At 52.2% G+C, this 18,180-nt stretch overlaps 1 protein-coding gene across 2 annotated transcripts in view; it reads right to left on the bottom strand.

The window, feature by feature from the left end:
• Window positions 1-853: 853 nt before the first annotated feature.
• Window positions 854-18,180, bottom strand: part of AFDN (afadin, adherens junction formation factor) — a 95,603-nt gene continuing 78,276 nt past the window's right edge. The window contains exons 27-35 of one of the 2 annotated variants that reach the window (XM_049785148.1): window positions 17,186-17,380; window positions 16,651-16,742; window positions 15,969-16,154; window positions 12,405-13,346; window positions 10,998-11,039; window positions 7,818-7,952; window positions 4,377-4,878; window positions 1,957-2,041; window positions 854-1,453 (exon numbers count right to left, since the gene is read on the bottom strand). In XM_049785148.1, the coding sequence (XP_049641105.1) occupies window positions 1,300-1,453; window positions 1,957-2,041; window positions 4,377-4,878; window positions 7,818-7,952; window positions 10,998-11,039; window positions 12,405-13,346; window positions 15,969-16,154; window positions 16,651-16,742; window positions 17,186-17,380 (2,333 nt within the window). In that variant the 3' untranslated portion in view covers window positions 854-1,299. Of the gene's footprint in view, window positions 1,454-1,956; window positions 2,042-4,376; window positions 4,879-7,809; window positions 7,953-10,997; window positions 11,040-12,364; window positions 13,347-15,968; window positions 16,155-16,650; window positions 16,743-17,185; window positions 17,381-18,180 lie in introns of those variants that run through there. The other variant, XM_049785149.1, reaches the window with a different exon arrangement.

The raw sequence follows: 18,180 nt of genomic DNA, 5'->3' as shown, positions 1-18,180 counted from the left end.
GTGCTTTTCCATAGGAATGCAGTTCTGGAAAGCTCACCCCCATCCCACCAAGGTATCCCACACGGCCTGCCCCCACTGCTGCCTACTGACGTGTGCACAAGCGTGTGTGCGCGCACGCATGTGCTTGTGCGTCCCCTGGGACAGAACAGTAGTTTCTGTAAAGAGTGCGGACAGTCCCCATGAGGCTGCCCATGTTCTCAAGAGCTGGGTGCAGCCTCCTTCCCTGAGCACTTCTGGCAAAAGGGGCGAGCCTGGCATACACCTCTCCCTCACAGCCTGAGGCAAGGGACAAGCACACTTTCAAATAAAAACCCTGATAGACAAAACTATGTACAATCGTATTTTAATGATTTATCATACAACTCTTATTAAAGTGATTCTGAGGCGGGGGCTTCATTTGAAAGTGTGCATTTTCCTACCAGACACAGGGCAGAGGACATAAGGAACAGAAAATCCACCCAGACCCCCTGCAGGGCTGAGTCAACTCATCAAGTGATTTATCGCTGTAACATCATCAGACAACCTAAAACACAGTGAGGTCCGTCTCCCAAATATCAGTCACATCTTTGTGGCTGAAGAAAATAACAGTGGTAACTAGTAATCAACAAAGGAAAATTAAATAGTTCTAGGAGAAGGTGAGAGGCCAGCTGAAGCTGCCCCACAACTTCCCTCTGTGGCGTTCCAAGCAGAGCTGGGCCACAGCCACTCTCGAGGAGCACTTGGGCGCCCCCACCCTTCTCGGTGCTCGGCTCCATCCCAATCATGGCGCAGCTCGAGCCCAAACCTAAGTCCTCACAGGATTTTAAATCCCGTTAGCTGTAGTTTGCTTTCTAATAGAACTGCCATGTTCAAACTGGTGGGAATTTACTAGTCTAACAATACTCTGGAATTAAGAACAGTAACATTTGCTAAAGCTGAATCTGTAAGTTCTTCCCTCGGAAACTCTTTCAAACCCCACTTGGAACAGAAGATGGGGAGCCTGTGGCTGTCAGGGTGAGCCTGCGGGCCATGAGCTTTAGTGCAAACATGTGCTGGGTCACTTCCACCTCAGGGCCAACAGGAGAGAAGGCACGGGGAGGAAAGCAGACCTTCGTCCTACAGACGACCCCCCCTTCGGTCCCCTGGGAACTCAAGGCTAAAGAGAAACTACCAGAAAAGCTTTCCTCACATGAACCAGTTAATTAAGAAATCGGACAACTTTGAAGTGTTTAAACAATCGTCTCTTGGAAAATAAAATGAGCTTTCTGGGCTTAGGATCTGGAGCCCAGCGCTGAGAGCAGGATGGGATGGAGATGTCCCTCACTTAGTGTTCAGCTCTTGTTCCAGTTCCATCAGCTTTCGGGACGCTTTCACTTTATCCGACACATCCTGACCTTGTGAGAAGAGACGCTGGCGCTCTTTGAAGGGCAAGTTTTCAGGTGCTCCAGGACTTCCAGATGGAACTGCCTCTTGGCTGTAGAAGATGAAGAAAAGCGGGATCGTCTCTCAAGACCTCTCCTAGGTGTCAGCAGTGCCAATGCTGCCAATGCCAGACAGCATTCTCCTGACCCATTACATGCTAGCCAGATACTCCCGGCATAGTCTGTCCTCTAAACCCTTCTCTACTGTCACCAGGTGAGGGGTCATTCCTGCAAACCCTGGCTCAGATAGGTCTGATGCCACATCCAACATGTCTTCCAATCCCTGTGAGATGCCAACAATGAACTTCAAGTTCGCTGCTTTAGAACCAGTAAGTACATGCCAGCCGAAACCCCAGGGGAGTGTGGGAAAATGCCAGGCCCATGCGCTGTGTGCAGTGTCCAGTACTTTGTGCCTATCCCCCGCTGTCTAGAGAGGAAGCGACCCCAGTTCATGTGCTAATTCGCTGCTGCCCAAGTCCACACCAGAACCTGAGGAAATGGGGTCATTCTGCTCTGGATCCAGCAACAGCCTTAAGTCCCTGTGGAAGGCACTTACCTTCTACACAGCTTCTCTCTGGGATCTCGATGCACCTCATGGGCACCGAGCAAGGTCCCTGTGGAGCCCATGTAAGAGTTTGGTCCTGTGGCGGAAAGCAAAAGAACAGAGTTCAAGTCCTGCCGTGAGGCTGGCCTACCTGGGACAGATATGTGGGGGAACCTGCATCTGGAGCTCAGAAGCAGGAGGTGGCCAGCAGCCCGATAGCTTAAACCTAGCTTTGGTGGCCTGAGTAAGCTCATTCATGCCTGCTGAGTGGTTCATAGGCTAGGAGGGCCCTGAGGAGCCTCACTGAGAAGTGAACCTGTCAGTGCTGCCCCTTCCACCTGCCCTCCCCAAACACCACAAGACCAGAGATGGCCAAAGAGCAGTGCATTCTATTCTCATGTGTATCAGAATCCACTTCCTGCATGAACCATCTCCCCCAGCTCCGTCTCAGGACCAGCCCAGACTTGAGGAAGTCACACCAGAGCCTCCCAAATCAGGCCCAAGGCTGCTGACTAATGCGAGGCTAAGCAGACACAAAGTGCCAGTGCATCCCAACAGGTGACTGATGCTGTCAGAGGAAGTGAATCTCAGTGACGTCCTGACATCTCTACCCCATACTGCAAACTGCTGTAGCCGTGACATCTATGTCACACTCAGGAACCTTCTATCCATCGGACACAGGCTCATGGGTCAGCAAACAACTAGCAGCACTGTGGGTCTACGTGAGGGATTAAACAGGCCACTAAATTCTTACACTAGGTGAACATGATCCTTCTCAGATATGTGGCACTAAACTGATTTTTGTCGTTCCTTGATTTAAGCTGAATTAGACTGTCATGACCACCGGCATTTCTGTCACTAGGTGAGTGGGATCTAAGAATCCTGGCGCACAGAGTCATCCATCCAGAACAAAGACTCAAAAAAGGAATCAGAACCCCAGTCCTAACTCCATTCCTGGCTCACGACTTCCAGAACAGGCCCTGTTATTTACAAGCAGTGTTATTTAAACTGTAAGTCTTTAAATTGATATTTCATTTAAAAATTTTTTTCATTAAAATATACATCCTTTGAGTTTTGCTTTAAAAAATATTTGCTTCTTCCACTGGTAGAAAGTTCTCCAATTGCTTAGTTAATCAGAAGAACAAGGATGTTCAGCTGATAATCTACATGCCAGCACTACACCAAGCAAGGCATCCAAGTGTGCTTGAGTAATAATGTGTTTGAACGCTATGATGGGACTCCCTGTGACTATCGCCTGCAGTGGAAGAAGCAAAGGCAGCTGCAGCAGCATGCTGGTCCGGAATCTCGCAGCAGGAGACAGAGACAGCACTGAGAGGTACAAGAGGCAAGAGGTCAGTGAAAGGTTACGGTTGCAGGCAGATAAATGCACAAGTTGTCCAAGCACAGGCAGAGAGAGGTGGGTCGGGCAGCTCCTCCGAGGTACTTCCGGGTCAGACAGAACTGGGGTTAGTAGGGTGACTGAAAGCCAACGTTTAGAGGGTAACCTGGCCACTACACCTTCGCCACCTTCGGCAAAGCATCAGATGTGAGCTCAGAGGGGAAGGGAGGCTGCTCCTGGCTCCTGGCCTCTGCAGGTGGCCACCAAGCTCAGCATTATTTTATATAGAACCCCAACAAAGCTCAGGTGAAGATGAGGGGTGAGATGCTAAAACTAGAGATGATTCCTTAGGCTTTGAGTCTAGCGACTCGCAAATTATTGTGAGTCCCCAGCGCTGAGAGCCAAAGTCACTGGGAGCAGCGAAGCCATGAGAGGCCTCCTTCGGCATGGAGATGCCATGCTGGTGAATGGACAGAATGGTCTGGTGTTTGACTGCTTCCAATGCCTGAGGGAGCCATCCACATTGCTGCTAGGCCAGGTGACTAGTGCTGGGCTGAGCTAGGAGTCTTAGGCATAGCAAGAGGGGGCCTCTGGGCAAGATAAGTAGCACCTGGCTGACAGTGCTGAGATGAGCTGGGAGACTTGGGCACAGTAAAAAGGAGACTCCTAGGCTCGATGAGGTAGTTGGCAGGAGGTAGTACACCCTGAGTGCCAGGCCTGGAGGGAGCCTCCTGCGACTCAAATGGGCCGTGCAGATTAGGCGCAAGGACTGGTGTGCCACTGGGCTATGTTAGTAAGCAGGGCCACCTTCAGACGGGGTTTGCACACCCATCGGACCGAATGAGAGCCACAGGAGAGCAAGGGGGTAGGCCCAGACCAACAGTACTTGGGAATGACTTAAGGGCAACGGAGGAGTTGCTGGCTGGCAGAACAGGAATTTGGGCTAGGACAGAATCAATGGCGGCTCCATCACCAAGATGATTTCGAGGTAAGACTAGTGGTAAGGCCCGTTCCCAAAGAGCGGATCATGGTGGAGCCTTGAAGCCCGTGATTGGATCAGCAGGCAGCAGAAGGAGCCATGGGGCGCAGTTACCTCGACCTCCGGGGTGGCCAAGCTGGAAGAAGCTGGGCTTTTGCGGAGGGGGCGGGGGATGGCCTGCTCTGTAGGCAGTACTGTTGGCACTGGCCGAGGGGGTCTGGAAGGATTTGGAGAGAAAGATGCCATCGGAGGCTGGGCGTGGCTGTGACTTAAAGGCAGCTGGAGGAAGGTGCCCGGGAGACTTCCTCGCGCGGGAGGACTGATCCTGACCTGCTAGACTGCAGTCCTCCTCCTCCTCCTCCTCGTTGTAAGCCACGAACTTGGCGGTGTACAGAGAGTCAGGGGAGAGGGCCTGCGTGTGGAGGTAGGAGGCAGCCCGTTGGGGTGGGGGAGGAGGGTGGGCCGCGGGGCCTGGGACCGCGGGTTCATAGCCCCGTGGGAGTGGAGGGCGGCAAAGACCAGGCTCCTCAGCCTCCAGCAGCCGCCGCTCGGCCTCCTCATGCTGTCGGCGCCTCTCTGCTTCCAGGCGGCTGTAATACCCTTCTTCCTGTCGCCTCTGCAGGCGGGGAGATAAAAATTACAGCGGTCAGAGGTCGGCCACGAAGGTAGCTCCAAGAGGCCCCCTCCCCACAGCAGAAGCATGGTGAGGCCCGAGCCATCCTCATCCCCCCAGATCGACTCGGTCCTCTTTCTTGTCAAAGAATATGTTAACTTACCTGGCAGTAGGGGTGGTCAAAGCCAAGGCAAGCCAATGTTCTACCCTGGTTGGCCAGTAGTCCCCAAGTCCAGAGCTGGTCTCTGGGGCCACCCCTGCCCCAAGAGGGAGGCACAGCAGCCCATCCCTTATTCTTCACATTCCTCCTTCCCCTAAACTGCCGCCCGCCTTGCCAACAGCATCCGGCCACAGCAGGGTTTCCTGACCCAGGAAAGACCAGCGCAGACAGGACAGCAGAGTCCGATGTATTTGCACACTCACTGTACAAGTCTGCAACACACATCTGCACAACTACAGGCAACAGTGTTCAAGTGTCGGAACATCGAGAAGGAAACAGCACAATTGGGTTGAAGGACACACTTTCAGAACAGAGGAAAAGTAAACGGGCAAAAGTACGGAGAGCAGCCAGAACGTTCCCACTGTGTAAGGGTGATGTGAGACTGCAGAGCAAGCGCTGAGGCTCCTTCCCAGGTTCGGTCCACAGTCCCAGGGGTTTGTTTGTGAATGTGCTTTCTCCTGGCTCCCTCTACACACAGCACATATCCTACTCAGCCAGACACCACACCCCAACATGCACACCAGACACGCCACACACGCGCGCCCGTGCAGACCAACAGTACACACGCATGGCACGTACAACATATCACACTATGTGCTACATCACCACACACATATGCACACCATCTCATTATGCTCCATCCCTGCAGGCACACATATCCCCCCTACGCACTTCCTGCACACTCGTGCATCCCCACTAGGTCCCAACCCTAAACAATCCATCCCTGCACATACATGTATACTATGCACACTCTCCCAGCACTCATGTAATCCCTACTATGCTGTCCCTGCACATACATGTACACTACATGCACCATTCCTGCACACAAACATACATCTCCACTCTACGCTACCCTTACACACAGATCCCTACTAGCTCCATCCCTGCAGGCACCCACACATCCCACTATGTGCCCCATTTCTACACACACAAAAATACCACTGTAGGCACCATCCTTACTCAACCCCTACTATGCACTCCATCCCATACATGTTCCAACTGTGTGCGCGCACAGACATTTCTACTCTGTGCTCCATCCTGTACACATTCCCACTGTCTGTGCCATCCTTGCACACATTTCTACTATGCGCCCCATCCCTGTAAATGTTCCCGCTGTCCCACTGTGTGTGGCACCCCTACACACATCCTACCCTGCCCTCTATCCCCGTGCATGTTTCCACTGTGTGCACCGTCCCTACAGGCACAGGTTAGCAAGTGATGGCCAGTGTTCCACCTAAGGAGAAGCTGGAGAATGAAAGCCCTGCCCAGCCCTGCCAGTCTTCTGGACGTGCTTCCTCAGTAGTGACAGCCTGAAGACAAGACATGTCCACCTCGGGTTCTGCACATGGCCTCAGCTTGAGGTGGGTGGGAGTCAGGCGAGGAAGGTGTAGGTGTCCCAGCTACACACACTGTAGCAGGAAACCATGAAAAACCAACCTCTGAGCACACACAGTGCCTGCTGGGAGATGCCCCCCCCCCCACACACACACATAAGCAGGGCACAGTCTACAGCAAAGCACACCCATCCCTCTGGACATAAGTCTTTCGGCTCTTTTCGAGCAGCCACTGTGAGTGTAGCATCACACACTGGTATGCCACCACTGGCTCCGCTCCTCAGTGGTTCTATTCAGTTGGCACCAATGCCCGTGCCAAAGTCCCAGGGCCCAGCCACCTTCCAGAGCCCACCCCACAGGGCCCAACTCCATGGGGTAAGCAGGAGGCCATTGCAGGATGTTGAGAAATGGCCAATAATAGATAAAAATGTGAAGGGCCAGTCTAGAGCACGTGAAAATCCTTGCTTTCAGGACAGGTCTGTGTCCTCACAGGAGTCACTCCACCTTCGTGAAAATGAGTGCCATCTTCCCGTCCACCTACTGTGCAAGCCTTCTGTATCTAACAGGCAGCACCACTACAGGAAGTGCCCTTGAGGTCCCTGGGGACAGAAGGGCGAGGAGCACCATGACTGGGATCTGCTGCACTATGGGAGCAGACAGTTTACAAAGCCTTGCTTCCCAGTGGCTGTGAAGATGCGAAGGCTTACCCTTCACAGAAGGGAAGGGACAGAGGGCAGTCATAACCAGGACACACACACACACACACACACACACACACACACACACACACACACACACACACACACACACACACGATCATGTGCATGCGCCTGCAGAACAAGAACACAGACAGACAGACAGACAGACACACACACACACACACACACACACACACACACACACACACACACAATCATGTGCATGCGCCTGCAGAATCCTGCAGTAGCCAGGCCCCCAACCCGGATGAGAACCCTTGCAGAGACTAGTCTCCCAGTATCAAGAAACCGGGAAGGGTCCCTGCATAAATGCCCACAGCGGCCACAGGGAAATGACTGCGCATGGGGCATCACACTGAGTTCACATGTTCTGTACGACGTTTTAGCTGAGCAATCTTAGCCAAAAATCTACTTGCAGTGCTTCAGGTCCGCTAACTACGTCGGGGTCCAGTTGCCTCCACCCTGGACTCCAGTGGCACACCCGCCCGAGTGCACAGCCCCAGAGGCAGTCAGAGGAGAGGCAGTAGGCAGAGCAAGGAAAGTTGGGTCCAGCCACCAAAGCTCAGGAGTCAGGTAGGCCCTGTTTAGCCTGGCATGGAGCGGGGCCAAGGCCCCTGACAGTTACAGCCAGGCTAACCAGTGGCACGTGAGTAGCACTCAGAGGACCAGGACCTTTTCCTCAGCATCACGCCGGCCACGCTCCTCTTCTTGTTGGCGGCGCTCCTCGTCCAGCCGTGCACGGTCATCTGCTTCCCGCTGTCGCATCTCTTCCAGCTGCTGCTGCCGCCGCCGCTCCTCATCCTGCAACTGACAGCACATGATCTTTGGTTCCCACTGGCCACCTGCCCTTATGGCACACACACACACACACACACACCACGCACGCACGCGTGTTGAGCACAGTGCAAGTGAAGAGAGCACTGGGACAACACACGCACATGGGCTCCAGTGCTCTTATTCCAGAGTGGACTATGGCACTGGGCTCCAACCTATTGTCCCCTCAGTGCTCATGGGGTCTGTGGCTCCGATGCTTCCTGTGGCACAACAGCTGCAGCCAGTGACAGGACACATAGGACAGCAGTCCCCAGGCAACGTTGTCACTTAGAACCTCCTCAACTGCCTCAGCTCACTGGCTCTCTGTGGACCACGTCGTGGATCTCAGGACAGCACCAACCTGAGTCACAAAACTAGCCCAGCATAGATGGGCTTCCAAATTTGTGTCCCCACCTGTCTGCTGCTTGCCTCCCTCATAGCACTGTCACTGTACGTAACTGCTAGGCCCTCATCAAATGGCTTGACTGCAATGCCTCTCAGAGGCAAAGCAGAGGGATGCATGAACGTCCAAATACTGTTGTATCAGCCCTGTCCTGGGTAGGGTCAGAGCCTTGGCCCTTCCTCTCAGCCCTCTCTGCACATCAGGCTGTGGGTGGTTCCTAGAGATGAAGTGAGGAATTAGGGAGAAATAGAGGTCTGGGTGACTGTGTGCTGAACAGTGAGCCCCCAGATGGCCAGACAAGATCCTGCTGACACCCTCTCAGGGGCATGGCCCTGCAGGGTCTCTGTGCTTTTACGCCACTATGCTGGTATCTTAGCTTTGGTTACAGCGAACATAAGACACCAACTACATTTGAGTCTACATTTGAGTCCTTTTCTTCTACAAACCAGAAACCTAAGACCTTCACTCTTGCTATTGCCTGCAACAGGAGAATCAAGTCCCTGATCCAGGAGACAAATGTCCTAGAAGACACAGCTCTTCAAAAATGCTTGTTCCAGCCCCAGGGAGCTTCAAAGCTGCACCTCATTATGAGCAACAGCAGGAAGACCGTAAAGCCCAATGGTGGGATCTCCAGTCAACAAGGGGAACAGTCACTAAGAATCTCATTACCATTACAACTTCAGCAAAATGGGACCCAAATTAGAAAGATACACCAGATAGCACTGAAGAGCCAAGATTCTCCAGGCAGGGAATGTGCTGGGAAGGCAGACCGTCCTTCTCAGAGCTGAGAGGGACAAGAGTGCTGCCTACCAACCCTGGCTGTGATGCTGGCCCAGGAGTTACTGTAAACAAGCAACTCCTCCCTGCCTCGAAGACCATCCATCATGCCAGTGCAGAGGGGCAGGAGCAGAGTGTCGGGACCCAGGCTCCCACTGATGAGCCACAGGAAATCTTTACATCTCAAAGTCTAACTCTTCTGTTCTTTTTGGGTTTTTTTGTTTGTTTGTTTTGGTTTTGGTTTTAGTTTTGGGTCACACCTGGCGCCGCTCAGAAGAGTCACTCCATGGCAGGCTCGGGGGACCATATGGGATACTGGGATGCAAACCACTGTCCTTCTGCATGCAAGGCAAACGCCTTACCTCCGTGCTAGCTCTCCGGCCCCTAACTCTTCTGTTCTTACAAACACTGAGCAGGGTGTTGGGATGAGAGGTCAGGTGAGGAAACACATGCTGTGAGCCTCTGAGTGCTATGATGTGGCCCTCATGTCCCTGAGCACAACTAGGGCACATTTAATTTTTTTTCCAACAGGACAATCAGGAGAGAAAGAAATCCTTCTTTCTTCCAAACAGCAACTCCTCATGCCCACCAGTGTCATGTGGGCATGGTGCCAGCTGCTACAGAAAGAACGACTTGAGGTCAAGGGCAGCTGGTGGGGATGAAGATGCTGAGGCCAGGAGGGGTGAGTTCACCTGAATCCCGCATCTCAGAGAAGACGCTGCATAGGAGAGCCTCTGGAAGCAGGGAGAGGGTGACTGATCCAGAGCTGATCCAGAGCACCAGGACTCTAGGAGCAGGGCCAAGTTTCACCTCCTGGCCACCATCTTTTAAAGAGCTCTTAGAGGGCTCAGCAGGCTCTAAGCCAACTTCTGTGCCTAGGTCTCGACTGGCCCCAAAGGCCCATCTGCAGCTATACCAGAAGCCTACATGCAGCTTCTCTCCCAGCTCATTACCAGGCCTCTGTGCTGCAGCTGGAGGTGGCCAGTGCATGTCTGATTCCTCCCCACGTTAGAGGAAAAGTTCACCAACAGGAGCTTGGAAAACAAGGTAGCTGAGCTACCTCAGACACTAGTGGCCCTGCCTCTGCCACGACTTGGGCAGGAGGGGGTGCTCCAGCCAGCCAGGTGAGAAGGGAGTCAAGACGACTCAAGGGCACCCTGGAGGACTGTGGCAGTCAGGGACTAACAAGACCCCATAGCAGAAAGGCTCCCAGACTCCCTGGTTCCCTGAAGTCCTCATGTGTCCCCAAGGAAAAACCCTTTGACCCAGAGTGGCACAGATATGGGGACTGCGGATGTTGTCAGTCATGGGGCTATTGAGGTGGGTGAACAGGGGACCCAGCACCAGGATACATTGGGGGTACTTGAGGACACCTCCCAGACTCTGTGCAGTGGGCCTGTAGGAAATGAATGTGGAGGGTATGGTTGCAGGCCAGAACTACCGCTGAGCTGTCCTGGACCCACGGCAGGGACAGCTAAGGAAAATGAAGTAGCTCTGGAGGAAAAAAAGCTCAGGTTGTACCCACACCTCCAGGACTGAACTATCCCTCCTGCAGTGGCACATCCTCCACCTGGACCACAGCATCTAGGGTTCCCTCATCAAACCTCTATCCTCTGCTCACAGGCTTGTGACAACACTGGGTTTGGCTTAGGACTAGAATGAAGAAAAGGTCAGACCATAACAAACAGGAACACTGAGAATGAAGGGAGAAAAGCAAGGAGGAGGAACTATATCTAAAGACACAGGCATGCTTCTAGTCACAGGGCCACAGCCTGCTCAGTGGCTACTGAGGTCAGACCAGCACAGAAAGAAAAGAAAATCAAGACAGAAGGACCAAAAGCAAAGAAACACGAACATACCAAATCTAGAACAGAGATTGCTGGCATAGCAGTCTGCTGCAGCTACCGGAGAAGGAAAAGAGAAAGGGAGTGAGACAGAGTTAACTTTCCCAGGCAAGCAGCAGCTCTCATGGCAGAAGGCTGCAGGTGGCAGTGGGGCAGGTCTGGACAGACAGACCCTCTTCCCCTCACCATCTCATGGGCACGGGACAAGCCGCAGATGCGTAAAACAAAGCTCCAGAAGCCTCTGCCTCAGAGCAGCATCTCAGCCATTCGGTGACTAGGTGGTCACAGCCCAGAACAGTCAGAAAATTTTCCCATGTCACAGTCAGAAAATTTTCCCATGTCACCATTCACTCTCCACGAGGGCAGGACTATCTGACAAGAAATACCCCTCACCACATCTCTCTACCATACAAATGGCAGCCACCACATAGCCCCTCTGCCGGGTAAAAGGGGGTGGGGCCCAGGGACCCCTTGAAGAATGCCTGCAGACTGGGACCAGAGTAGTGTTGCATTCTGCCAAGAGGGGCTCATAGACCTCTAGTTACAAACATGTCAAAGTGCTGATCCCTAATCTCAATGCTGAGTTTATAGCAGAAATTAGGTGCAGGGAACCACGGGGCACTGTGCGGGTGTAGAGGCACTCTAAGGATTATCTTTCCCAAAACTAAAGGAAGGGGACCTCCCTGATATTCTATGTCCTCACTGATAACTATTGGAACACCTGCCAGGCCCAGCTTCAGATCCCTAGCAGAGACAGCATAAATAAAGTGGGGGACAGAATTAAAAGCTGCCTTTCCCCCTAATATTATAACAGGAAAAGAAAGGAAAAAAATCAGTAAAACTCAAAATCACAAAATTGCCCCAACCATGCTGCCTGCGCACCAAACAGTGCAACTTACTTGCTTCCTTGGCCTGAGAAGTTTTCCTTAATCAGAAGGAGACATCGAACCTGAGGTCCTCAGCCACCTCTATTCCTGATGTCACTGCCTCATCACTGTGTCCCCAGCAATCTTATCCCTTGTATAAATAAGCCCTGATGTTGTGGTCCTGCAGTTTGCTGGGGCCCACGTCAGTACTATTGCGTAGGACTAGAATAAGAGCCTAACCCTGGCAGAGACACGGGAGCTGGAGTAGCCCCAGGAGCCCAAGCGCTGGCTGGCACACAGAGTCTGAGGACTTCATGCTGGGCCAGATGTAAAGAGTTGGCCCTAATCCCACAGTTCTGAGCCAAGCCTGGTCATGAACAGTTTCTTCTGTGGAGGTGTGATGGGAAACAAGGCATGTGAGCTCAGAGGAGCTGAGACTGTGCACTCCACTCCCATTCCCACCACCCCAGGCCTCCCCCCTTACCTCAACTCTGCACTCCCTGCCACCCCCTGTACCTGAGCTCTGTACTCTGTCCCCTGCCTCTCTCCCCTGTACCCGTGCTCTGCGCTCGGCCTCCAGGCGCTGCATGATTAGCATGGTGTCCACATCGTCCTCTTCTTCCTCCTCATCATCCTCATCCTTTTGTTTGGACTCCTGCAGTCGCTTCTGGAACTGCCACTCCAGCATAAGCTTGCGCAGGCGATCGCTCTCTTCGGCACTGCGCACAGCCTTGCTCTGCAGTTCCTGAATCTCTCGGCTTAGCATGTCTACAATGTGCAACTGCTGCTGTTTCTCCAGCTTTTCCTTAGCGTCGCGCTTCCAGGGATCGGGGGACAGGCTGTCACCTGAGGCCAGCTCCTCCTTGCTGATGGTAATGTACTGTAGGTCCCGGCGCTCGATTGTGCGAGGCTGCTGCTGGGGCTGCAGCTCCCGGATGACCGTCTCTGGGGGCCGCGGCAGGGTCACCGGTTTCTCAGGCTTTGCAGGCGGCAAGGGTGCTGTGGTGGGGTGCAAGGCTTGTGTGCGCATCTGGCCTAGCTTCCGCTCCTGCTCACGCCGCTTCCGCTCCCGCTCCTCCTCCAGGCGTGCCTTCTCCTTTTCATACCAGCGCTGCTGCTCCTCCCTCTTCTTGCGCTCAGCTGGTGGGGGGCCCAGCTGGCTCCCGGGGGGAGGTGGGAGGGGCAGGTCTAGGGGAACCCCATCCAGGTCATAGTGTGCAGGAGGCGGTGGAGGTGGCGGGGGCAGGTCTGTCCGGAGGGGCTGGGACAGGGCCACAGGAGGGGCTGGCACCAGGGCAGGGGTCTTCCAGCGGCCTGGGGCACTTTTGGTGAGCGTGGAGGCTGGAGTGCCAGGCTTAGAGGAGTGGTCCAGGTGTTCCTGGCTGGACGCGCTGGAGCCCATCGAGGAGCTCTGTGTGACCCATAGGTCACTGTCAGTCTGGCGCTCTAGGCCACAGGCTCTGTCATCCCGCAGCTCCTCCTGTGAGCGTGTCACCCGCTGCAAGGGAAGAAGAGGGAGAGAGTGCAGTGAGGAAGCACAGGCAGAGACCAGGCATGGTCATGTCAAGAATTTCTCCAGGGAAGCAGGTGCTGCTAGCAGAAACAGCCAAGAAGCAGGGGTTGAGGGAATTCCTTGAGGGGTCTGTGTTCACCTCCTACATCCATCTTGTCAAGATACAGCTGGCATTGACTGGGTAGGGAAGAGTGGGAGAGAAGTAAATGTGCAGAAGACTGAAGAAAGAGTATGAGGGAAGAAGAGTGTTGAAGGGAGAGTGTTAGAAAAGTGAGTGTGGGCAAGGAGAGATAGCACAGTGGCGTTTGCCTTGCAAACAGCCGATCTAGGACCAAAGGTGGTTGGTTCAAATCCCGGTGTCCCATATGGTCCCCCGTGCCTGCCAGGAGCTATTTCTGAGCAGACAGCCAGGAGTAACCCCTAAGCACCGCCAGGTGTGGCCCAAAAACCAAAAAAAAGTGAGTGTGAGGGAAGCATGTGTGAGGAAAGAGAATGAGAGAAACGTGTGAAAAAAGTGAGGGTGAGAGAAAAGTATGAAGGAAGAGAATGTGAGGGCAGAGAGTGTGAGGGAAGCAACAGTGAGAGAGTGAGTGTGAGAGAAGTCAATGTGAGGGAAGACTGTGAAGGAAGCCAAAGTGAGGGAAGAGAATGTGAGGAAAGTATTAGGGAAGTGAGTATGAGAGTAGTATGTGTGAGGAAACAGAGCGAGAAAGAGTGTGAAAAAAGGGACTGTATGTTGGGGCCAGAGTGATAGCACAGCAGGTAGGACCTCTGTACCGCATACGGTCCCAAAGCCTGCCAGAAGTGATTTCTTTTGCACAAAGCCTGGAATCGAGCGAGGGGAGAGGGGAAAGGAAAGGAGGAAGGAAAAATGCAAGAGAAATGAATGTGAAGGAAAAGAGTTAAGGAAATAAATATGAGAGAGAAGAGAATGTGAGAAGAGTGAGTAAGAGGAGAAGACTGTATGAGTGTAGCATATATGAGGGAAAAGGGAATAAGAGAATAGAGTATGACAGAAGTGAATATGAGATAAGAGTGTGAGGGAGGGGCTGGAGAGACAGCACAGAGGTAGGGCTTTTGCCTTGCAAGTGGCTGACCCAGGACTAATGGTGGTTCGAATCCCAGCATCCCACATGGACCCCGTGCCTGCCAGGAGTGATTTCTGAGCATAGAGCCAAGAGTACCCCTGAGCGCCGCAAGGTGTGGCCCAAAAACCAAAAAAAAAAAAAAAAAAAAAAAAAAGGTGTGTGAGGGAAGCAAGAGAGAAGGCAGAGTATGGGGAGCATGGGGGAAGCAAGTGTGAGGGAAGATAGTATGAGAGAGTTGATTGTGAGGAAAGTGTGTGAGGAAGTCCCATATTTTCACTCTTTACGACACAGTTTTTAGAGGAAAACAAGAGACGTCAGGAGACAGTGGCTGTGAGGCTGAAGTATATTTACAGTATGTTGGTCCACAGCTGGTTAAACACATTTACCTAACATTTTTTAATATCAGAACATAAAAGAAACATTTTAAATACTTTTTTGTTAATATAATAAAAAGCTCCCTGTACTCAGGCTTCAGCTCCAGGCGGCATTTGCTCCATAAGATGCACAGACATTTCCCCCCATCTGGGGGGGTGGAGGGGAGTGCATCTTCTGGAACAAAAAATACGGTAAATCTAAGGGAAGAGAGTATGAGGGAAGACTGAGGGGAGAAAGTCTGAGGATAATGAATGTGAGGAAGAATGTGTGTGGAAGAAAGCGTGTGTATGAGGAAACACTCATGAGGGAAGAGAATACGAAAGAAGAGTGTGAGGAAAGAATGTGAGAGTAAGGGAAGAATAAGAAAAGAGAGAGTGAGGGAAATATGTATGAGAGAAGAGAAGGTAAGGAAAGAAATGTGAAGAAAGCAAGTATGAGGGAAGAGTGTGAGGGAAGTGAAAGTGCGGGAAAGTGTGTTTGGGAAGGATGTAAAAGAAGAAAGTGTGAGAAGAGTGTGAGGAAGCAGTCACAAGGGAAGAGAGTAAGAGAAGATAGTGGTGAAGTTAGACTCTGAGGGAAGAGTGAAGTGAGTATAAGGAAAGACTGAAAAAAGTGAAGGAATCATGCATAAAAGAAGAAATTATAAGGGAAGCAAGTGTGAGGAAAGAGTGTCATGGAAGCATTCATTAGTGAAGAAGGTGTGAGGAAGAGATTGGGGGAGAAAGATAGTGAGGCGTTAAGTCAGCCTGAGGGGAAGAAAGTTTGTGTGAGGGAAGTGTTAGAAAGTGATGTGAGGGAAAAGTTTATGAAGGAAGCAAGAGGCCTATGAGACTATGGCTAATGCAGAAGGATAAGGCAGTAGCTGCTAAACAAAGTGTAACATCCTCCCTTCGGTGCCATTCCAGCAAAGCTCTGCTTCGTGCCTGCTTGCCAGCCATTCCCTGCTCCTGGGAAGGCACCCTACAAGCCTACAAGCACTGGAGTTCCAAAGCCACTGAGCACTGGTATGAGAGAAAATGGAAAAGGCTGCCTTTCACTAAGCATCCAGGAGCACAGGAGGAGCTGATGTTGCAGGCGAGCAAGGCAGACCCAAGCCCTGACCCGATCCTCTGCGTGTGCATGCAGGGTTCATGTACCACCTCACCTGACGTGTAGAATGGGGATCACCGCCATCGGAGAGCATGGGGCCCTTGTCCTCATAGTTTGGCCACTGGTTCGGGGGAGGCACCATGCGGTCCTGGGCCCGAGAGGCAGGGAAGGTGAAGTACTCCCGGGTGTAGGTCTGTGTGGGGATGGGGTAGGCCTCAGGCCGGGGTGGAGGGCTCTGTTCCTGTGAAAGAGCAAAGGGGGTGTCACTGTTTGGGCACCAGATGTGGCAGGTCTGCCTGCAGCTGTAAAATACCACACATACCTTCACCAACTGCTCAAACTGAGCAGAGTCAAAATCAAGATCAAAGTCCCAAACTGACTGGCACACTATTCCTTCCAGAGATCCCTCATCCCCACCCACCCTGCAAAGCTGCCTTCTTCAAGAGAACATGAGAGAATGACCCCAATTACATGGAGGCTACTTCTCCCTGGGACTATTTCAGCCTACCTCCCCTCACCACCACCCCAGAGGCACAATATATCATTTGGGAAAACACTGAAGTGCTGATCCTAGACGAATTATGACAGAACATTGTAATTTGCTTACACTGATTAACTCCAAACTAATTTATAAAGGGGCTGAAATAAAATAAGCCTTTCAGTACTCAGAAGCAGTGAATGTTCACACAGTAGACAGGATGGAAGGCATGAAGTTAAGGTGAAGCACGTGGTCCCACCTCAGAGCACAGGTTCCCAGTGGAGACAGAGGTGATCTTGGCCGCTGCCCCAGGGGCATATGCGCTCTTCCCTCCAGGACTGGGAGGCTGGTCTGCAGCAAAGTGGGGGAAAGAGGGCACTGAAACCAGGAGACATATGCTTGTCTCCAAAACTGACTGATGATAACTAGAGCCCCAAAATTGGTAGAGTCCATGTGAGTCACCTTTGAAAGCCCCTCCCCACCCAGGCAGTCTCCAGGCCCACCTAGAGTGGCAAAGAGGGCAATAACAGTTTTGGGCTTAGTATGTAACAGCTCTACTTGGAAGGATAGAGCTGGATCTGCTATGGGTCACAGTCAGGGGCCAATCTGATTAAGGGACCCATCAGAATGTGCCCTCCCCAATACTATATTATACACTGTTGTATCAATTCATGAATTTACCAGGACATACCCCAACACTCCCTTGCTATTCATGGCTGGGCTGATACATGGTCTCATCAATATGTACCCTGCCCGCTCCTCCCTCCCCCGTCTGTACACAGCCCAGGGCTCACTTGCAACATTGGGGCTGGAGCGGTGGTCAGCCCTGTTCTTCATCAGCCTGTCCTCACCAGGCAGTTTCTTGGGCTCGCTGTACTCTGTCCAGGGCAACTGCGGGCTTTCTGGGGACCCATTGGGTGCTGAGTTGTTGTAGAGCTCAAAGCCCTCACTCTTAGGTCGGGGTTTCCCAGAACCACGGCGATCTGCAACTAACAGCACAGTCTTGATAGTGGGCCATGGGGCCCAAGGCTGAGCAACTGTCCTACACCTGAAAGGGACAAGGGCACCTCACTCCAGAAAAGAGACTTGTTTTTGGAAGAAGATTATCTCTGGAGAACTCTCATTGCTCATATAGGAAGAGATGTTCTTTCAAAGCATAGGCCTGCCTCAGGAACAAAAATCACTTCAAAAAGTTTCTCTCTGCTTTTGTTTTGGAGGGCCATGCTCAGTAGTGTAGGCTTACTCCTAGCTCAGTGCTCATGGACTCAAGGGGAGCATATGAAGTACTGGGGATCAAACCTGAATTGACAGCAAGCAAGGCAAGCACTTGGCCTTTTCACCTTTTCTATCTCTCAGGTCCAGGAAATCAACTCTAACTCATCTACCAAGTTTTTAGCTCTCCCAGGCTGATCTGACCCTGAATAGACTATCATCTGGCAAAATGACTCCTGCTTTACTTTGTAACTGTTCATCTTCCAGTCTTCCTGATCTCTGACTACTCTGACCAGTTTTCCACAGACTTCTCACACACCATCTAGATTCCTGAAGCTATACACTGTATCAGTAGTCAGTCTAAAGCAAAATATTATGAGCAACGAGGGCAACATGCTAAGAAATCTTCCATCAGGGCAGAAGCACAACATGTGCCTCTCAGAGTGCTCTGCTGTTTCCATAAACAGCAGGGTCAGCCTTCAGTGTTTATAGGTGTGGAGGGTGAGATAACCAGGTCCTGGGGGATAATATGCCAAGAGCACAGGTCGAGAGTAATAAGCTGTGTACAGTGGCCCAA

Source organism: Suncus etruscus, chromosome 12 (assembly GCF_024139225.1).
Source record: "Suncus etruscus isolate mSunEtr1 chromosome 12, mSunEtr1.pri.cur, whole genome shotgun sequence".
Classification (NCBI taxonomy): domain Eukaryota; kingdom Metazoa; phylum Chordata; class Mammalia; order Eulipotyphla; family Soricidae; genus Suncus; species Suncus etruscus.
This window is presented reverse-complemented; position numbering and strand designations above follow the sequence as displayed.